The 17200-nt window shown below is 45.2% G+C and overlaps 2 protein-coding genes and 1 pseudogene across 3 annotated transcripts; 1 reads left to right on the forward strand and 2 right to left on the reverse strand.

Moving 5' to 3' along the window:
* Window positions 1-2999: 2999 nt before the first annotated feature.
* LOC120062374 (mitochondrial nicotinamide adenine dinucleotide transporter SLC25A51-like) lies at window positions 3000-7171 on the reverse strand. The gene is made up of 2 exons (XM_039012300.1): window positions 7051-7171; window positions 3000-4215 (listed from the first exon to the last, which is right to left on the reverse strand). The coding sequence occupies exon 2, from the start codon at window positions 4138-4140 to the stop codon at window positions 3202-3204; it is 939 nt and encodes a 312-aa protein (XP_038868228.1). The 5' UTR covers window positions 4141-4215; window positions 7051-7171; the 3' UTR covers window positions 3000-3201.
* A 642-nt stretch (window positions 7172-7813) lies between these two features.
* On the forward strand, window positions 7814-13632 carry ints10 (integrator complex subunit 10). Of its 2 annotated transcripts, XM_039012301.1 has the most exons (18): window positions 7814-8069; window positions 8252-8319; window positions 8407-8510; window positions 8606-8745; window positions 8834-8915; window positions 9031-9186; window positions 9415-9589; window positions 9757-9926; window positions 10105-10244; window positions 10323-10476; window positions 10589-10671; window positions 10791-10943; window positions 11037-11145; window positions 11228-11307; window positions 11415-11577; window positions 11736-11829; window positions 12183-12251; window positions 12798-13632. In XM_039012301.1, the coding sequence occupies exons 1-18, from the start codon at window positions 7941-7943 to the stop codon at window positions 12952-12954; spliced, it is 2226 nt and encodes a 741-aa protein (XP_038868229.1). In that variant the 5' UTR covers window positions 7814-7940; the 3' UTR covers window positions 12955-13632. The 2 variants fall into 2 exon arrangements, with proteins under 2 accessions (XP_038868229.1, XP_038868230.1); XM_039012302.1 differs by lacking the exon at window positions 12183-12251.
* LOC120062122 lies at window positions 12985-16729 on the reverse strand (annotated as a pseudogene).
* Between the last annotated feature and the right edge of the window lie 471 nt (window positions 16730-17200).

The raw sequence follows: 17200 nt of genomic DNA on the forward strand, positions 1-17200 counted from the left end.
CTGCTGTATCTTAGTCCGTTCCGCTCTGACATCGCTCCTCCATATGTATATAGTCTTAATTCCTACTTAGATTTGTGTGTATTGGGTATATATTGTGTAATTTGTTAGATATTACTGCACTGATCGGAGCTAGAAGCACAAGCATTTCGCTACACCTGCTAATCATGTGTATGTGACCAATAAAATGTGATCTTTGTAGTGACTGGGTGTATTGATACACTATCGAACGTGTAATTAATAACTTCACTATGCTCAAAAGGATTTACAATGGCTTTTTTTGTTTAACCATCTACCAATAGATGCCCTTCTTTGCGAGACATTGGAAAACCTCCCTGGTCTTTTTGGTTGAATCTGTGTTTGAAATTCACTGCTCGACTGAGGGACCAATTGATAATTGTATGTGTGGGGTATAGAGATGAGGTAGTCATTCAAAAATCATGTTAAAGACTATTATTGTGCACAGTGAGTCCATGCTTACAGTGAGTCCATGCAACTTAAGCACATGTTTCCTCCTGAACTTATTTAGGCTTGCTAAAACAATGGGGTTGAATTGTTATGGACTCAAAACATTTCAGCCTTTCATTTTTAGTTTAACATTGAGAAAAATCACAATTCTACTTTGACATTTTAAGGGGTATTGTGTGTAGGGCAGTGACCCAAAAAATCTCAATTTAATCCATTTTAAATTCAAGCTGCAACAACAAAATGCAGAAAAAGTCAAGGGGTGTGAATACTTTCTGAAGGGACTGTTTATAGTGTATCTTCACAATATGATTGAACATCATGACTTGTTTTTGATTGGGGAAAAATTACAGATTATAAACAAATTGACAAAAGAGTATGCTTTCTCTTTCAGTCATTTTAACTGTTTATTTTCAATGCTTGCTGGCTTGGTTAGCAGCACATTAATTTAAAATCTGTGACCAATAACAGATCTGCAATTATTTTGGAAATGTTTTATGTAATAGCCTAGTGAAAGTTTTTCTGAAACACTCAGTAAAACATACTTGTACCTTCAAAGCTAGAAAAGTGTACTGATCTTATTCAGCGCTAAGAATTGTGGTTGAAAATACAGAAGGCATATAGATCGCGAGAGGGTCAAAGTAAATGGCAGATTTCACTTTCTGTGCCACAACACTACTCCCCATCCCTTTTCTCACTTTCTTCTGCATTAAATCTCCCTCATACTCGTTCACACACTCCTCCAGTGCCCTCTTTCTAGCCCAGTCTCAATCCCCTAGCAGCATGCCTTCCCTATTCTGGCCTGTCATATTCAGTGTGGGCTGCTGCATGGCGACTGCCTCTACTGAAGCTTAAAATGTGAGCCCATTATGTCAACAGGGGTTATGGGCAGAGAAGTGTGCACAAGTTTTCAGCAGTAAGAATGGAGAGAAAGAGAGAGCAAGGGAAAAATACATATGGAGAGAAACAAGTGTGTAAATGAAGGATTACATCGAGAGATGGAAGTATAAATTGATAGGCAAAACATGTGTGTTCCTGTATTGCTGGTGTGTATTTTTTCCCCCCCCCACTATTTCATGAAGAACTAGAAGTTATGGGTAACAAGTACATTTTAATTATACTTAAACCAATGGGTACTTGTCAACACTTTGACAGACAAACACTACAAGTAGCACTTCGGGAATATGCTAATTAAACACACATTTGACAAACATTTAAGATTAGGTTAGATTGGCATTGGATGACATAACAGTGAAGAAATATAGCACTTCCCTAGTCCAGTTCCCCTGTGCTTCTAAGCTACTGCTTTTTCCAATCATCCTTCAAGTAAAAGAGAGCACTATAGAGAGCAACAGTAACAACGTATTTTGGTAGGCACTAACTCAGGCTTTGTCCAAAGAACCATGGCAATGGCAAAATTTAGTTTTTGTAGGGTTTTTGGATAAAGGTCTGTGGTATACACAGGCTTAGGAGATTTTTGTCATTTTGTTCTATGAGATAATCTTCATCAGCTAATGTCACTTGTGAATTTTGACGCATTTATTTAATAAAAAAAGCAGTCTTCATAATTCATAAAGGTCCTGTTAACTGACATGGTATCGCATAGAACACAACGTATAAGATCTTCTAAGCCTGTGTTAAATGCTGACCTTATTTTCGGCGTTTACCCCAAACCATAGTCATTCCCCATTCACTTTCCCCAAAGGAATGGCTGAACGAACCAGAGGTAACTCATTTCCGTGTTTTAGGACTACAAGCTGGCGAGCGCTATACCTACAGGACAAACACAGTTAGGGTCGTACGCCGCAAGCCGCTAGGGTCGTACGCCGCAAGCCGCTAGGGTCGTACGCCGCAAGCCGCTAGGGTCGTACGCCGCAGATGGTCAAATCTGTGCATAATGCAAGATGACTGACATGGTAAATAGCAGAGCTCACAGTCAGAGAACCAGAGCAGGGAAAGCAGGGGTTGAAGGGACTAATAATCAATGCACACAGAAATACTGGTCAGTACAATGAACAGTTCTTTAAGAGGTGCTCTTGGTCACTGAAAAGGCTTCCCCACGTGAAACTGCCTGTGAAACTTTGTTGGGTACCACATCAGACTACAATGGGAAAGGTACTTACAGAATGTCAATCATTTGTCAAATCCATTTCAAGTGATACATTTATAAAAATAAAAAACAGATTGAAGGCTTTCGTTGGACCCAGACCTCTCACTTTGATACTGTGACTTTAAACAAGACCGGCAATTCATCTCACAGACCCGATGGCCATTGTCAGTAGAGAAACTTCACCTTTCAGATACCCTTTGTCCTCTTCTGCTTGCCGTAGACACTTACCCCCCACATAAACTATCTGGACATTTTTGGGTAGGCAGTGGGCACATCAGTTTCAAGTGCCAAACACGAGAGACAGCATCAATTAAAAAAACAGATAAAGCAACACCTCGCGGCACAACGCCTCTCCCTTATTTGACCTAGTTTGTGTGTATGTATTGATATGAATGCTATAGGTGTTTTTTTTTTTTATGTAGTTCTGTCCTTGAGCTGTTCTTGTCTATTGATGTTCTGTATGGACCCCAGGAAGAATAGCTACTGCTTGTGCAACAGCTAATGGGGATCCAATAAAACAAAAAAAATCGCGATCATCCTCACACTCAAACAACACTTACCCAAGTCTTTCATTTTTTCTCTCACGCCCTCTTTCTACACCTCCCCCTCTTTCTATCCCCCGTTCCATATCAGAACACTTTGAGCAGCAGCTCGTATGTGGCGTTGATGATGCCCCAGGAGAGAAGGGAGCGGTGGTAGTTGAGGTGGGCCCCTCTGAACAGCATGGCCACGCTGCCGCCTCTCTCCCGCCAAACCATCATTAACACCTCCCCACAAGGCCGGAACGCACCCCCAACTTGGGACTGGGCACGGGACTTCACCACGTTCAGCGGGTAGAACATGATCCCCAGCGCCGCCCCCAGCACCCCTCCACACACAAAGTCATTGACCAGGTGGCCGGCCCGGCTGGAGGCCTCAGGGAGCTGCTCCTTGATGGGCCCGCGGAACCCGAAGAACAGCATGTTACTGGGACCGTTTCTTATTAAGACTGGCACCAGGCCGCGGTAGCACTCCTTCACACCGTACTCGCTTAGGAGCGTCCGGAAGGTGTGGGCCGTGTTGTGGAAGCGGCCGTGGTGCCGGTGGTCCTGGAGGAGAGTCTGCACCCGCTCAAACGGCATCAGGGCAGCCTCTGCCGTGCCTGCCAGTGCAGCTGCGAAGCTCCGCGTCACCAGCTCGGGAATGCCGCTACCTGTGGACACCTGGTCCAGTAAGACATGGGAGAAGTCCTCGTACAGGCCGAACATGATGGCTACCGTGGTGGTCTTCTGGAGAAGAGGAGGGAGCAGCCCCCTGTAGAGGTTCCTCATCCCGTCCCGTTGGAGCTGTCCGACAGCCTCTCTGGCCCGCACACCGTGCAGCTGCTGCCTGAACAGAACTTTCTGGATGGGGAATGTCACCATGATGTTGGTGAAGGCAGCTATGGAACCACACGCATAGTGCTTCCCTCGAGGGGTGAGCGCTGCCACCAAACCCCTGCCAGATAGCAGGGAGCCCCCACTTTTACCAAGGGAGCCCTGGGGCTGTGATGTGCGGGCTGACTCTGGGTCCATGGTGGTAACAGCCATGGGAGGTGAGACACACCCTGAGCCTACGCCACAAACATCACCGCTGAGGAGACGACCTCTTGGATGATTTTCCACCTGTGGGAGGGAATTAAAAAAAATATTAAATTGAAAATCCACATATTTAAAATGCAATATTATCTATTGATGCTGAAACTGTGTGAATGGAAGCTTCCTGTTCCTCTCAGCAAAACATGCCATGGCTATAATAACATTGTAAATGGATGGTCAACCAGTCTGCAAAAACTCCCTCATGCATAGTAGAGAAGGATTGAGCGACAACGAGGCTTGTATCCAGAAGGCATCAGGTTCTGCACTGCGGTAGGACCAATGACTGTATATATGAATGGATAAAGCCATCGATCACTTGACACCATTCATTCCACTGTGAAAATTTGGCTTCAATGCGATATTGAGTTAAGTCGGTTACGATGGCATCTCATGGAGACATAACATTCACAGTTTGAGCTACGCCAGGAAGTGACGTTGCAGGCTAGCTCAGTGCTGCCCCCTCATTGAGGCCAACCGGTATACAGCAGGCTGCCATTAGCAACTAAATTATTACTTCTGTGTGCGATTTTAAAATAAATAGGTTCAAGGACATACATCTGGTGTATTAGAAGCAATTATTGGTACCATGAATGTCTTCTAAATGTATTTTTTTCTTCACTGCTAACAATGCCTGCAGTACCGCATTCGGCCTTCAACTGCTGTGGCTTCAGTGAGAGGGGGCAGTTATTCTCCACTGGGTAGGACTAGTGTTGATACTAATATTCTATAAAACAATGACCAGGTTGCCAATGTAAGAAGGATCTTGTGTAAGCAGGTTTGGTATTGCAGTCCAGTGCACCACGAACTAACACAATCCAGTTAAGTGCTGCTGCCTCTATTGAAATTTGCCGCCGTTACCACCTCCGTGATAAGAATTATTGCATAACACTTGGGTCTAATGTACAAGGGTTCTTAGACAAAGGTGCTATTTGTTCATCAGAAGGGGAATTAAAATCAATGACGTGTATATATACACATTATTATAAATAATTGATACATCTGCCTTGATGTTATGCAGCCTAGTTGTCTTGAAAACACAAGGTCCTACACAGAGAGCATGCTCTAAATACACAAAAGTATGTGGACAACCCTTCAAATGAGTGGATTTGGCTATTTCAGCCACACCTGTTGCTGACAAGTGTGTAACATTGAAAACAAAGCCATGCAATCTCCATAGACAAACATTGACAGTAGAATGGCCTTACTGAAGAGCTCAGTGACTTTCAACTTGGCACAGTCATAGGATGCCACCTTTCCAACAAGTCAGTTAGTCAAATTTCTGCCCCGGTCAACTGCAAGTGCTGTCACTGCGAAGTGGAAACGTCGCAGTGACGAATTAGTGTTTGGCGGATGCCAGGAGAACGCTACCTGCCCCAATGCATAGTGCCAACTAAAGTTTGGTGGAGGAGGAATAATGGTTTGGGGCTGTTTTTCATGGTTCGGACTAGGCCCCTTAGTTTCAGTGAAGAGAAATCTTAACACTACAGCATACAATGACAAGTCTGTTCTTCCAACTGTCGCAAAAGTCTGGGGAAGGCCCTTTCCTGTTTCAGCATGACAATGCCCCCAGTGCACAAAGCGAGTTTCATACAGAAATGGTTTGTCAAGATCGGTGTGGAAGAACTTTGGGGTGAATTGGAACGCTGAATACGAGCCAGGCCTACCCACCCAACATCCGTGCCCGACCTCACTAATGCTCGTAGCTGATTGTTAGCAAGTCCCCACAGCAATGTTCCAACATCTAGCGCAAAGCCTTCCCAGAAAAATGGCTGTTACAGCAGCATGGGGGGGGGGGGGGGCAACTTCATATTAATGCCCATGATTTAACAATGAAATGTTCAATGAGCAGGTGTCCACATACTTTTGGTCACGTAGTGTAGGTCAGAGGGTGGTAGAAGTGTCACTGAAGGGTCATTAGAGGTCAAGTTGTCACCTTGTACAAAGAACTGTCCTGAACCTGGTTGCCGAGTCTGATCCAGACACCGTAAAAAACAGGTCTGATCATTGTACTCTTGCTAAAGGATCTTGGGTAACGCCTTCTAGGAACTCCCAATTTGCTTGCCAATGCTGTCATGGATATGCTATGTGACGCACCTTCCAAATGATGCACACAAAGTTGAAAGAAAGACATGCTCAAATCTGAGTTGTAATCTATCATAATGTATTATTTCCAAAGATTACACACTTGCACAATCCAATCTTAATTATTCTGAATTAGTTCGTTTACGAACTCCAAAGCACAGGACAAAACTGTGCTAAATTTGTCTTCCTGTTCAGAACGGTAGAATAAAATGCTAAATGATTGGTGAACGGGTTTCCACTAGAATAACGTTAGGCATCACAGGTACTAAGTCAGATTCCATAGCCACAAAGTCAAAATTAACAATAAGAATTTGATTTTTGGTCCTAATTTAAGGTTATGGTTAGGTATGTGGTTAAGGTTAGGTTTCACATGAAATGTTAATTAGAGAAATTGTGGAAATGGGCGGAGTTTATCCATAATTATGACTATGGTTGTGTTAACCAGGTGAAAGGTGTCGCTAAACTAACAAGCCAGTTAGCTAGCTAACATCAATTTGAGGGCCCTTTACTAGCCAGTGACATGGCTAATCTTGACAGTCAAGACTTCATTAGCAAGCTATTGTTATTAACAGCCTTTTGACTCTGCTAGCTACAGTTTGCAGGCCTTGTGCTAGCGAGTTAGTTATTAACGTTAGCTAGCATGTTGCACTACTGTGTCAAAGCTGACAACTTGGCTTGTTTTTAAACCACACAAGCTGTCGTGGTAAACGTAAAAAAATGAAAAAGCTAATTATAATACTATATTTAAAAACGATGTCCCTCGTATCCAACTTTACTTGCCGCGTTAACTCCAGCCGTTGCCTTTTGCCTTGCCACGAAGAAACCGTAATTTTACCACAGAAAATATCTTATTTTAGGTCGTACAGTCTGCTGTGTCGATCTCAGATGGGATTCTGGTGAAACAGGCAGGAAGGAAAACCAATAGCGATGCAGATAGCGGGCATTTCCTACGACCACGGCGCATGCGCAAAGAAAACATGTTTTAATTTATTTTCCACCACAGTTTTTGGTGGAAAGTTTCAGGCTATTCCTGTTGGTTCTCTTGAAACAGGTTTACAATGTATATTTGACAAAATAACATTTGCCCCTCGAATGGATTATATTTTGAGCAATAAATCCATGACTAGAATGGAGTGGCGCAGCGGTCTAGGCATTCCATCTCAGTGCAAGATGCGTCACTACAGTCACTGGTTCGAATCCAGGCTGTATCACATCCGGCCGTAATTGGGAGTCCCATTGGGCTGCGTACAATTGGCCCAGCGTCGTCCGGGTTTGGCCGGGGTAGGCCGTCATTGTAAATACGAAGTTGTTCTTAACTGATTTGACTAGTTAAATAAAGGTTAAATTATTATTATTATTTAATAAAAACTCGTGCCTTTTATGATGTTTATTTTGCGTTGACGCGTTTTTCTCAAGATTCGCCCTTCATTTTATGTGTGCAATATTCTGTCATTGCACCAGGTGGCAGCATTTACCTGGAAATACGATCCCTCGAGCCCAATGACATCACATCTGCGACTGCAAGTCGTGATGTCATCAAAAGGTTGCCATTGAGCGGAGCGATAAACAAATACCTCAATTTCAACAATAGGAAATTCATATTTTGGTTTGTTTATGTCTGATAACCGCACTAACCCTGTACCTCACGGACTTCAATAATACGAGCAAATATGTCAGCACAAAAGGACTGCGAGTTTTTAGTGAAACGGGCTCGGGATCTAGTGTCCGAGGACCCGTGTGCAGCCAAGGCTTGGCTGATAACCGCTCGAACCCTCTATCCCACGGACTTTAATATTCAGGTAAGCTGCGTCTAGTGAATGACATTGAAACGCCAGCGGACTAAACTCGTGTTTGACAAATTACTAACGAGCCATTTGGAACACATGTAGTAGTCCAGCTAGTCTCTGTCAAGAGGTCTGGTCATTGGCTTTGTAGCACAAAGGCTGGAATGGAATGTCACATTGGTCTCTTGTCTTGACAGCATGAGATGTACACCATTGAGAGAAATGCAGAGAAGACGGCTTCAGCGGGCAGACTGCTGTATGACATGTGAGTGAACGTTCTTATCTCGCTACTTCTGCACACAGTACTGTTGATGACTGATGTAACTGCTGTTGTGTGTGCTGTGTCCTTCAGGTTCATCAATTTCCCTGATCAGCCTGTTGTGTGGCGGGAGATTACTGTCATCACAGCTGCCCTGCGGAGCGACTGTCAGGACAAACAGGCTCAGTTCCTACGAGGTGAGGACTGTGTGTGTGTGAGATCAACATGAGATCTTTCCTGATTGAGTGAAATGTTAGAAGTGTTAACACTGTATTGTGTGTGTTTACTGTAGGTCTGTTTGAAACCCTGCCTGGCCCAGTGCAGTGTGAGGTGCTGCTGAAGGCCACAGAACAGTGCTTCAACACCCTGGAGAAGGCTGAGATGCTTCTGTTACTGCTCAGGCGCTTCCCAGAGTCTGTGGTCCAACACGGGGTACGTAACCTCTCACCTCTGACCTTCAACACCGTGTTCAATAACACAGAATCATTTATCTGTAGCTTTGTTTGCACTCGCATTCTAGGTCAACTTGGGAGATTCCCTATTGGAGGCGGAGACGGCTGAAAAACTGGAGACACCTGTCAACTGTTTCAGGAAGCTGTTTGGTGAGAGATTTCTCTGAATCAGATGATCAAAACCTAGTTCATTTGGACCTCAAAAGAAGACAAATGTAAAGTAACTATATGTGCATTCTATGTTACTTTTCTTCCTCTCTCACAGTGTGTGACGTTCTCCCGTTGATCATAAACAACGTGGACATGCGTCTGCCTGCCAGTCTGCTGCTGAAGTACATGCTGAAAGCAGCAGAGTTTTACATCGGTTATGTCACGCGGGGCCCGTCTGCTGACGGACAGCTGCAGGGCAAAGCCCTAAACGGTAGCTGAGTACTGTTTATAATATCTGCATTTGATCTAAATTCTTTTCTCATTGCATGCCACCTCCACATTGCTACTACTTGCATGCCATCAGCTAGTTTCATGATTTTTCTTTTACCCTCCTCAATTTCTCCCTCTTTTCTTTCTGCACATTTGCTTACACTTTCCATTTCCACGTGTTTCACAGTCCAATGACGTTGCTCTGTACTAATCTTCTCCCTTCTCTCAGGCTCTCAGGAGGGTGGTGGGCTGAAGTCTCCCAGTGTGTCTCGGGGGTCCCAGCGCTATGTGATTGAGGGGCTGTCGGAGAAGTCGTCGTTGGTGGCTGAGCCCTGGGAGAGACTGCTGGATATCCTGGCAGTGGTGGGGGCTCGTTGCGAGTGGCAGGGGGACAAGGGACAGAGGTAGGAGCACAGATGATCTACCAGTATGTGTGTGTAACTGAAGTGAATGTGTGTGTGTTTTTACTTGTGAGTGGTTAGCCTATACATACTCTATGCATGTGTGTGTTTTGCAGGATAATGCTGGGTGTTAAAGTGTGTGCATCACTGTTTACGTGTGTGTTTTGTAGGGGCTACGTGGAGATGCTGCAGTGGGTTAAGGAGCTGTGTTGCTACCTGCCCAGTCTAGAGGGAGAGACCAGGTCGCGGTGCTGCAGTCAGGTGGTCATCTGTGCCTCGCTGGTCCTTTTCCGCAGTGCCTACCTCTACGTCTCAGCTGTACAGCCTGCTCTGTTTCACGGTCAGTCTCTCCCCCTGTGTATTCATATGTATTTGTATTCACATGACTGTGAAAATGTCAATTTTGTCCTTTGAGCGTTGGTCTTGTGGAGATTCTGTTTGAGGCTCTCTCCTTAGTTTACAGTGAGGTTGTTTGTGTGGGGTCTGTGTATTGATTTGTGTGTGTGTGTGTGTTGCAGGTGTGAATGCGTTGGCCTCTGGGTCGTGGATACTGCTGGAGGACCTGAGCTCAGTGTACAGTGAGGTAGAACTGGAGAGGGGAGCAGGGAAACACGCTCACAAGAAACGCAAACTGGCCGACGGCCGGGAGAAGACCATGGTGAGAGGATAGATGGGAAGTCATTGTGGACTATGTGTGTGTGTACATGCTCATGCATGTATTTGGGTGTTTCTTCAGAGCTCAGATGATGACGAGGGCCTGGGGAAGGGGCGTGGCCGGAACATCATGGTCAACAAAACAGAGATGCCCGGGTGGGCAGAGACTCTGGAGAGCTTCCGTTTGGCCAGGGAGAGCTGGGATCTCCTCCAGTCCCACGACAGCCTGGGGACCGGTACGCCCTCCAAATACATCCCCCAGCTCCTAACTGCGTGCTCTCTAAATGCGTGTCCTGTCTAAGCAAATGTTTGTCGTTCTGATTAAATATTTTCACACCCATTCTCCAGAATTCAACAAGATCTGTTCCTCCTGGAAGACAGACAACTGGCTGTGGTTCAGAATATTCTTCACAGATATGATCATATACCAGGTAAACATAAATAATGATCATTGTTCGTTAGGAGTTCATCAGTGTTGTGTATGTAAATGTTTGTCTGTGTATGTCCATGGATTTGTGTTCAATGCCCGTGTGTGTGTCCTCTCTTCCAGGGTCATTACCGTAAGGCCTTGTCCAGCCTACTCCAGATGTCTGGGTTTCAGCAGCCTCAGCCTGGACAGAGCTCCCCAGGACAGGGTAACCTGGAGCACCACAGGACCCTTATACAGCAGGCCTCCTGCCACTACGCACTGGGAGAGTACAGGGTGGGTATGCACATAAAGAGATCTCATCCAGAAACATGCATACAACCAGAGAGAGATTGCGTCACTGTTTTTCTGTGTCTCCGTCTGTATCAGATGGCGTGTGAAAAGTTACTTGATGTAGTTGGTGGGCTGGTCCCCCAAAACCAGGATCCAGTCAAGAACACTGATGAATCGGGCAAAGCCAGAAACAAGCCCAGGAAAGGTAAGGTTCACTGTGTGTGAGATATCTTCAAATGTCTTTGTTTTATGTCCATGCTTACAATGTGGTGTATTTTTGTTGCTAGGCAATGATCTGAGACTGCTGCCCTGTACGAGTAAAGCGATTCTGCCATTCTGTCTTCAGCTGATGTTCGCCTGTTTCAAGGTACCTCAACCCTGCCCTTACAAATAAGGCTAAACACAGAACTATTTTGATAAGGGTTTTAATTCCCCTTAAACTCAAATAACCTATTTTCATTTTTATCATATCAGCTTCGTGCCTTCACGGACAGCCGAGATGACCTCTCCTTGGGTCACGTGGTGGTGCTCCTGCAACACGATTGGCCACAGGGCGAGTCTCTGTTCCTGAAAGCCATTGATAAGATCTGTCAGCAGGGCAGCTTCCAGTATGAGAACTTCTTCAACTATGTCACCAGTATCCTTATCATACAGTATAGCTAAAACAATATACATTTTTTTTTTATATCTAAAACAATCCAAGACTAACGAGTTGGTTGAGCAGATATGAGAACGACTGGAGGTTACAGACACTTTTTAGCTTTTTTTCTCTCTGTTTGACTTTAACTCGTTCAGATATTGATATGCTGGAGGAGTTTGCATACCTGCGCACTACGGAGGGGGGGCGGGTCCAACTGGAACTACTGCCCAATCAGGGAATGCTAATCAAGTAAGCCCCTCCCACTGGCAGATGCTTATGTATTGTACGCAGTCATGCTCACATAGATGTAGCGAATAGCAGCTCAGCTGTCAGGCGTTATGTTGAGAAAGGGTTAGCGGTACAAAGCGTTGTCTATCTAAGGTCGAAAAAAAGTTGTTTAGGTTGTTTGAATGCCACCACTCAGTGCGAGTTGAGGAGTAGAATGAGGTTGCCTCTAGACACTGATCTATGATCAGTTTCATGCTTCCTCATAATGTTAAACGTAAAGATTTGTAGAGGGTAAGCTGATCCTAGATTTGTGCTTAAGGGCAACTTCTAACCCGGAGCGTGAGTTGATGAATGTTGGTGTTTACTGTCCTCAGGAACCCTAGTCCCGCCCTGGGTGGGGAGTTAAACACCCTGCTGCTACCTGGGGTGCAGACGACCGACAGGTACCCCTGCCCACCACCCCTACCCCAAACACTCTCTCCATCCCTCTGCCCCAAACCTAATTTTGGTTTTCGGTCTGTCGTTTTCATCGAGTCCTTGTCGTGTTTTATTTTGGAGAAGGCGTTTGACCCATTGCATCCGTTTATGTGGTCGTTACTGATGTTTTTAAAGTCAATTTTGGTTGTATTTTTCATATCTGTAGTTCTCATTACATTGTGAACATTCACGTTTGACTATGTGTTACTGTTTTTGATGTTGTTGAATCTTCCCCGTCTAAATTTTGCCTGGTTGGTAGATACCCTATACTCTCATTCCATCTCAAAACTATGAATACTGTATTTGGGGAAACATGTTGTTTCCTTGATGTTGTGTCATTTTATGTTTTCTCGTTGATAAATTGGTGTTTTCAACTGTTACTGTAGAGGTTTGGAGAAAAATGAACATTATCAAATGTCTGATTTCTAAAATTATGAACATGTGTTTTTCTGTGAAGATGTTAGAAATGGTTTCTTTCTCACACCCATTGTCTGGCTTCCTCTGCCCTGTAGGCACCACACGGTGACGCGTGGCATCACTAAAGGGGTGAAGGAGGACTTCCGTCTGGCCATGGAGAGACAGGTGTCACGCTGCGGGGAGAACCTATACACTGTCCTCCACCGTTTCTGTGTCAATGAGAAGATCATCATCATCCAGTCCCTGCCCTGATCTGACACCTAATCTTTGACCCCTTCACCTTTAAACCTCAGACATCTGACTTTTGAACCTGTTGAGACCAGGAGCCCAGGCTTATGGGTCTAATGTCCACAGTGAAAGCCTGGTCTTCCTTGCAGCTTGTGTGCCCAGAAGACCATCGTCGTCTTCCATCAGACCTGACAAATGAACTCCTGACCCCTGAACAGCCTCTATGACCAAATAACACACATAATTAGAAAGAGGCAGATTCTTTGTTTTCCTCTTTCAAGGTTTTATTTATGGTGCTATTTTCATGAGGGTAAAATATTGGACACTTTTTGTGCTTCTTGCCTTAAACTTAGATGGCTACTTTCAGAGGATGTACTTTCAGAGAAGGTTCTGTACTTGGGGAGCATACTGTTTCTGAGGATTCTTAACAGGTATTGGTGGTGTATAGTGTGTCTGTATTTGCTGTCTAGTGTGTCTTTCATTGGCTATCTTGATACATTTTGTTTACTTTGCCTAGTTGGATCATTTTGTGAAGCGTATAAAAAAAGAGGTTCCAAATCATTGTGAGATTGTTGGAAAGTTGACAAATGTGAGCTTAATATTGTTAGATAATGTTTTATTGTTTTTCTTTTTAATAAATCTGTAGTAAAATAGATGTTAGTTTATATGAATTCTCCATTAAACTTGACTGTTTGGAAACAACAGTTCTTTCTTGAGTTCTCCACTGCAGTGCAGCCCTGAGGTCGGCCCAGAACAGCCTGTGCTTGCCCCTGTCCTGGGGCCACTCCAGGTAGGTGTGCCTGCCCATCATAGCCTTCATTGCTAGTACTTGGAAGGGATCATGTACTGAGACAGAGGCCCCAGGATATCTGGGTACCACCAGGATATCACTGTCAAACCCACAGGACAGCCGCTGATGGCTGGCAAAGTACAGCTCGTAGTAGCACCACTCGCTCCGGACGAAGTGGCCAGAGAGGATGAACACACATCGCCGGCTCCTCTCCACACATTGGATGATGTTCTCCACGATCGTCTTCCCTGGGACGAAGTCCCTCTCATGGCGACAGATGTGGAGCCCCCCGCCAGAGTTCTCTAGGTTGGCAAGAGCTGGCCCTTGACCAGTTGTGGAAAAAGTACCCAATTGTCATACTTGAGTAAAAGTATAGATACCTTAATAGAAAGTTACTCAAGTGAAAGTCAGCCAGTAAAATACTACTTGAGTAAAAGTCTAAAAGTATTTGGTTTTAAATATACTTAAGTATCAAAAGTAAAAGCATAAATAATTTAAAATTCCTTTTATTAATCAAAACAAATGTATTTGTCAGATGCGCCGAATACAACAGGTGTAGTAGACCTTACCATGAAATGCTTACTTACAAGCCCTTAACCAACAATGCAGTTTTAAGAAAAATAGAGTTAAGAAAATATTGACTGAATTAACTAAAGTTTAAAAAAGTAACACAATAAAATAATAAGGCTACAGTATATACAGGGGGTACCGGTACCGTGTCAGGGGGTACAGATTAGTTGAGGTAATATGTACATGTAGGTAGGAGTAAAGGGGCAAGTTGAAGTCAGGGGCACACTCCAACACTCAGACATTATTTACAAAAGATGCATTTGTGTTTAGTGAGTCCGTCAGATGCAGTAGGGATGACCAGGTGTTCTCTTGATAAGTGCATGAATTTGACCATTTTCCTAGCCTGCTAAGCATTCAAAATGTAATGAGTACTTTCGGGTGTCAGGGAAAATGTATAGAGTAAAAGTTGTCAAAAATATAAACATATACCTCAAACTACTTAAGTGGTACTTTAAAGTATTTTTACGTAATTACTTTACACCACTGCCCCTGACCCAGTCTGCATTATGCTGGCTGTAGGACACGAAGGCGTGGAACAACACCCCCTCCAGGTCCTGGGGCCGGACCTGCTGGGTCCTGGAACGGTGCTTGGCCTGGGTCCACTGCCAGATCATACCCAGGTACCACGGAACGTCCAGATGGTGGCACAGAGTTGCCATAACAATGATAACCGTGACCGCTGGGCACCAGATGGCCGTTGCCAGCAGGCCGACGTTGCAGGATATCTCCTGGATCTGGAAGCCCCCTAGTGTGTGGAGTTCCTCAGACTTCGGGGTAGCTGCAGTGGTAGGCTCGTGGCCAGTGGAGAAGTTGGATTCCTGTGTGTCTGCTGCCCAGCCCAGTCCCAAAAGTACCCAGATCCCTGAATCCTCTCAGGGAACAGGTGAAGGGGTTTCTGCTGGCGTCTAGAACCCGTAGAACAGGACAGGCCCCCAGACCGGTCAAAGACGGGGCATGGAGGAAGTTCTCCGTGAGCAGGAGATACTTAAGGTGTGGGAATCCAGCGCACACCGGGAGTTTCCTCAGCCGATTGGTACTCCGGTACAGAGCGAGGAGAGAGTCTAGGGCCAGCAGCGCTTCTGGTACATTGGAGATCTGGTTGTTCTGGAGATCCAGGGTGGGGGTGCTGTTCGGCAAGCAGCTGAATACCAATTCGCTCAGCCCATTGGAGGATAGGTTCAGGTGGACAGCAAGTGGCATTCCAGCCAGTGGCATTCCTGGCCGCTGTAAACCAACGAGTTGAGGCTGAGGTCCAGGTGACGCAGAGAGCTCATGTGCTGAACACTTGCTCAGGATTTGAAGGTTCTTGAGGTTGTTCCCTCTTAGAACCAGGATGTCCACTTTTTATTCAGGGTTGTACACTCCACAGCGATTTGTAGTTCTACTCTGGAGGACACCGTATCAGTCAGGGTGCAGTCTGAGAAGTCTAGCTGCAGTATCCCGCTGGGCAACTTGGGGCAGGTCATGTGTATGATGGACGTGTCAGTCATCGCCAGGCGCTCCACAGGCATGTTGATGAAGAAATTACAGAGGGCTTCCAGGGAGAAGAAAAAGGTAACCACCCCCTCTCGAATGTGTCTCTTCCTGGGGTGTCACTGAAAGACTGGATGTGGATAGCCATGTCTGAAGTGCTCAGGTGGGCGATGGGGGATTGGAACACAGCGTTTACGGTGTTGGTCAAGTGCTCCCAAGTGATGATCATATTGGCTAGGTAAAGATGTAAGGTGTTGACAGCCCCTCTCCCCTTCAAAAGTTTCACCAGGTAACTGTGGTCGCCCTTCAGGTTCATACCCATCAGCTCGACCTCGTTGAACATCAACCTTAGCCGATCAGATCTTGGTCAGTGGGTTTGTTCGTAAGGCCGATGCGGACCTTCTCTGCCTGGATGTCACCCAGACTGCCACTCTCATAGGCTGTGAAGTTCTCCAGACGAAGGGTCAAAGTTTGCAGGTGTACGTCAGGGATGTTGATGAAATCGTCCACCGTGATGTTTGCTCCGAGCCCCAGACTCTCTAGCTTTCCCAGGCTGCAGAACTCTGCCCCCAGGTTAATGGTGTGGAACAGGTTAAAGGTCAGATCTAGAACTCTCAGGTTCTGTATGAACAGCAAGTACTGTTGATCAGTGAGATTCTGGAGATGGTTGTGGGAGAGGTCCAGACTCTCCAGGAGTGGAGTTGGATGGAATGTCTCCGGATCTATCTCCTCCAAGACATTCCAAGACCGGTGAGTGGTCACTTGGAAATTCTCATGAGGGAGTTTGTGTATGTTGTTCTGGGAGAGGTCCGGGGCTTAGGTGGATGGCGGTAGGTTTCTGGGGAAGGAGAGGTTTTTGGAAGAGAGGTTGACAATGGTGGTGTATATTTCTGAGGAGGAGAGGGTGCTGCGATGGCCTCCCACTAACACAGCCACTGCCCAGAGGGTGACGGCCACATTCTTCATCTATGGAGAGGATCAAGCGGAAGAGGGAGAGAAAATGTAAAAAGCATTGGTTTTTTAAAAGAGGTTCAGTACACAGTGTGTTTGTGAATCACAATAAAATGTAAAGGTTTACATTAGAATGTGAATAATTCACAAAATAGAGCTTCCTTGTGTTTTTTTTATACTCTTGAATAGACTCTTCAGCTTTTTTGGTCTATTATACAGTACTTGCGGTACATGTACACACACACACAGAAAGAGGGAAAAAAGGAAAGACTGACCTGTCTGTCCTATTCAGTGTCTTTTCAAGCTGTGTTTTTTGTTGTTGAAATGATATTCAGTCAGTCTGTCTCTCTCATTCCTTTCAGCTTTATCTCTCTTTTCTCTGCCTTTGCTATTGTGTTGCTTTCAAACTCATACTATTACCTTATCAGTCTCATGTTTAACACTTCCTCTCTGAGCATACAGTAAATGTTGAGCAGAGGGAAACAG

The sequence above is a fragment of the Salvelinus namaycush genome, chromosome 17 (genome assembly GCF_016432855.1).
Source record: "Salvelinus namaycush isolate Seneca chromosome 17, SaNama_1.0, whole genome shotgun sequence".
In the NCBI taxonomy this organism is placed as follows: Eukaryota; Metazoa; Chordata; class Actinopteri; order Salmoniformes; family Salmonidae; genus Salvelinus; species Salvelinus namaycush.

Bases quoted from the DNA above. Each gene is read 5' to 3' on its own strand.
- LOC120062374 (XM_039012300.1), bottom strand. From the start codon at position 4,140: ATGGCTGTTACCACCATGGACCCAGAGTCAGCCCGCACATCACAGCCC.
- ints10 (XM_039012301.1), top strand. From the start codon at position 7,941: ATGTCAGCACAAAAGGACTGCGAGTTTTTAGTGAAACGGGCTCGGGAT. The intron at 8,746-8,833 runs GTACGTAACCTC...CTCGCATTCTAG, and splicing joins AGTCTGTGGTCCAACACGGG to GTCAACTTGGGAGATTCCCT. The intron at 9,927-10,104 runs GTCAGTCTCTCC...TGTGTGTTGCAG, and splicing joins ACAGCCTGCTCTGTTTCACG to GTGTGAATGCGTTGGCCTCT.